The 4,259-nt window shown below is 34.8% G+C and overlaps 1 protein-coding gene across 1 annotated transcript in view; it reads left to right on the top strand.

Moving 5' to 3' along the window:
* EXOC2 (exocyst complex component 2) overlaps positions 1 to 911 on the top strand; it is a gene marked incomplete at its 3' end in the record, with an annotated part of 69,869 nt that extends 68,958 nt beyond the window's left edge. Inside the window, exon 21 of the mRNA XM_009079422.1 lies at positions 684 to 911. Coding sequence (XP_009077670.1) covers positions 684 to 911 — 228 coding nt within the window. The remainder of the gene's footprint in view (positions 1 to 683) is intronic.
* Between the last annotated feature and the right edge of the window lie 3,348 nt (positions 912 to 4,259).

Raw genomic sequence — 4,259 nt, 5'->3', positions numbered from 1 at the left:
GGAAAGAGGGAAGACCAAATTTATTTAAATATCAGTTCTGTCTTGTTTGGTTCTTTGTTTGGAAACTATACCTTGTTACATCAAGGCCAAGGAAAGGCAATTCTGGTATCTCAACTCTAGAATGTATTTGGCTCCCTTGTAATTAAAAAAATCATTGAAGGACAGAAATAAACACCTCAAATTTTTTCAAACTGCTGAAGTTATATTATGTACTTCTGAACCTTCTAGTGTTTTAGAGTGGATGAATGTATCTGTTCAGTACTTGTTTTGCTTCCCATCTTTTAGCCAGCTTCTTGTGAAAGTAGACATGATCTTCAGTTAATTTCATGATGGTCATAATTCTTAGCTTATTTCTAGAAACACAGGAAAATTCAGAAGCAGCTTCCTGGAAAGCTCTCCAGGCCTAATTTTTGTAAAGAAGTCTTAACCACAGTTCTGTATTAGTCACAACTATTCCAGTGAATGCTCCAGATCCCATAAGAAAAAGCATGCGTTTTCAGTCAGCATACCCGATACTCAGTTCTCAGTGGTTTATTGACAAAAGTATTTGTAAACTCCATTTATGAGCATGTTTATCACACAGTGAGTCAATAAAATACTCTATGTACATTTGCGGTGTTGGTTATGCCAATTTTTTTTTTTCTAACGATTATACTCTTTATTCTCTTAAAACAAATTTTTAGGAACAGAGACTTTTAATTGCACTGAGTAATTGCCGTTACCTGGAACGTCATACCTTCCTAAATATAGCAGAACATTTTGAGAAACATGGCTTTCAAGGTGTTGATAAAATAACTCAAGTAAGTGAGAGCACTGGAATGAAGTATCATTACTTGAAAGAAACATTTTTATTTGGTTTGCTTTCTGTGGAACATAGGTGCAAGTGTCCAAATAGGGAAAAGGACTTTTGGGTGAGTCTTCCATAAATGAGTGGGACTCCAGGCATCAATTAGACACAACACCAACAAGGATATGGCTGTATGTGTTCACAAGGCTCAAATAGCTGGTATAGAAAATGTGACCTCTTGTTCAGGACTTGTGTGTTCAATGGCAAAGCTTATCAGATTTCTTAGTAAAGCTGTTTAATGTCACTGTGTTCTCTCAATGCAGAGAGTAAAAGATCGTTATCTCAGAAATATACTTGATAAATTATTTCAACTGGCAATCTGCATTACTGATAGCTGTTGTTCATAAACTAGTTCACGATTTTTGTTGTGTTTGGGGTTTGGTTTTTTTGTTTTTCTTTTTCAAAGAATGAAAATGTCGAAGTGGGTGGCAGTAGCTGTCTCGCTTTCCTGCCTTTTTGTAAAGATTAATCACTTTTTATGAGAAATGTTGTGACTTAATCCTTAGGACCATGAAGCTAGTTTATTTCCAGAAATATTTGCTTGTGGGAAGCAAAATGTTATCTTTTCCAGTACAGAGCACATCAATTCATTCATACCGATTGTTCTACTATGTGGTACATTCTTAGTCCTATTATGCCTGAATGTTGTTTGAATTTCAATGGCTGAAGTAAATTTGAATGGCATTTTAATGGGATTGCTATATTTTGGATGGTTTGTACAGTACAGAAAATTACTCTGAATATTGCCATTCTTTGCTACTGAGAGTAGAGCTAGGTGCAAGTATATAGACAAATATATCATCTATAGGCAAAGAAGTCATCTGTTATATATGTATTCAACAGTCTGCCTTGTACAGCCACATCAAAGTGTTCTGATAAAAGTCTGGTAGATTTATAAATGACCAAATTCAAATGTCAAAGGGGCAGATTAATTTCAAATTGGCATTAACCCTTTGAAAGCACTGTCTGGTGCAGTACTGCATATATGGGACACATCAGCTGCTAATGCCAGCTGGGAGGATTTGGATAGTTAGTCAAGAGGGCAGTTTTTGAGCCCTTCATTAATTTTAAGAGAGGATAGAAGCTCACAGATATTTAGAGGGTTTGGCTCGTTGTTTTAGTTTTTTGTTCTGTCACCTAAACTCTGAATATTTCGATTTATTTAAACATTAGATAAAAAAAATTGCAATAAATAATTGGCAAATTAGTTTTTAATAAATTAGTTTTTATCTGAGAAGACTGAAACAAAACTATACTTCTAAATTCTGTTAGATTTATAAACTGAATTTTAAAGTGAATTTTGTAGTGTGTTTTGGTTAAAAATATCTGTTCTTTGACGGCTGGAGTTTTTTTAAACTTTGTTAGTAGGGAAATCATTATTATCTAATATTCTGAAAACACGGAAATTATAAAACGGTAGCCCAGAACATTTCCTTACATTCTTCATGGTTATTTCCATTTGTCTTGGCATATATTTATAGTACTCACCTGTAATTTTATTTAATTTCTACATAACTCTTCTAAGTACTTTGCTGTGAAGATTCTTTAATTCAACTTTTTATCATCAGTTTAGTCAATTAGCAAGTGAAAAAAATTTATCCCATAACATTCATCTTAGCTTATTGGTTAAGCTTCTGAATATAATTGTTTCCACAGTTCTGATACTTAGATAAGGTAAAGAGGTTAATAGGATAGAGGCTCAAAATGGCTTTAATACAAGAATTGAAAACCGTCATTACAGGAATGGTCATAGCAGAAAGACAGTAATGAGAGAACTGTGTATTTTTATGGGCATTTACCCCACTTGACAGTCAGGAAAGCGAGTGGATGTTCTGCTCTGCTTCACTCTTCCATCCTGGGCTCAAAAAAACCATTTAGATTAATTGTTCATTCTTCCTTGTAAACTTTTGACATGATGAAAAACCAGGTTATCCACCACTATCGTAATTGTGCACTGAACTTGAAAGAGGTTGGAGAGAACTTGTATGAAAAAAAAAAACCTGTAATGAGTGTGCAGATAATCTTTTGTATTGACATACTGTGCAAAGTGAAGGGTGGAATTATTTAATTCTAAAACACTTAAAGGAACTCTGAAACAGTTGTTTCACAGCTTCTTTGAATGGGTGCATGTTTGCAGGCACTTCCCACTGGAACTGGCTTTTCCTACTGGTTCAAATCTAAATAGGAATGGTTTTAGGATTGCTAGTCTCCCCAGTCATAAAAAAATTGAAGTGAAAAATGTCCTGAAACCTGTGTAAGGGGAAAAAGAATGAGGTTTCTGTACTTTTTAAAGCATGTTCTTCTTTTTGAAATAGGTTGGCAGGTAGAGAGGAAAGAAGAATAAAATAGGCTTGATCTTCTCATGATCATGAAAATTTTGTCTTTGGGATAGAGATCCTCTTGTGGCAAATTAAAGGAGATTCATCAGCTGGGAAAGTGGTGGTGTCTCTTGTTCTGAGCACCAACTTTACTGTCCCAACTTTGCCAAATCTGGAAGCAACTTTGACCCCAGAAATGATTCTGTTTTCCCTTACACTTATGACCCCATTCCTGAAGGCTTATCTGCCTGTGTATTCCTGACTCAAATATTGCAGTTCCTTTTTCTCTTTATTTAACAATATAGGCACACCAGAAGGGAACACAGTTTAGCAACTTCCCTGCAGTGAGTAGGCTTCATCCCTTATTCTGCAGCTTGCAGCATTAAATCCTTAGAAAGGAATGAGGACTTGGTATTCTTCATTGCTTCTTCCGAATTCTAAGTCTAATCGAGTGACCTGCTGTCCTCCTCAATTTAAAATCCCCTTGCTTCTACAAATTATGCATATATATGTATATATGCATATGTATATGTGTGTGTGTGTACTTTTTCCTTAATTGCTGAGGAAAACAAATACTTGTTTAAAAGCTTTACTTTGGTATTGCTTAAGCTCTTACTTATGAAGCTAATTGCATGTAAGTAAAAGACATATTTTCATCTTCATTTCATTTGATTTGCATTTAGCATTCATTACTATGTTTAAGATACTGATGTTCTACTTCAGCATTTTAAGTTGTGTTTTATTGTAGAATTGTAGAAGCTGTGATTACATGGGGGTACCTATGTTTAATAAAAAATCTTGTATAAAATGTAAAGTCATTCAGATACAATGAACAAGCTGAGCATATGCCTTTAGCTTTCAGTGTGGCTAAGTTGTGTGAATTAGTGAAAAACACATGGAGAGCTGTTAAGAGCAAAATTCTGCAGATGTTGCTGAGCTGAAATTTATGCTTCTGTTGTACACAGGTGCCTTGAACTAGAGAGGGGAGGTCCATATGTTCGGTTTAAGAAGGCAGAGACCCCTAAATATAGCACGTATTTTTTCAAATATTGAAGGGATAGTGAGAAATTTTTACATTTCAGTTGATACATCTG

This window comes from Acanthisitta chloris, unplaced genomic scaffold (genome assembly GCF_000695815.1).
Source record: "Acanthisitta chloris isolate BGI_N310 unplaced genomic scaffold, ASM69581v1 scaffold25017, whole genome shotgun sequence".
NCBI classification, from domain to species: Eukaryota; Metazoa; Chordata; class Aves; order Passeriformes; family Acanthisittidae; genus Acanthisitta; species Acanthisitta chloris.
Note: the sequence above shows the minus strand (reverse complement) of the source record. Positions and strands in the feature narration are given on the sequence as shown.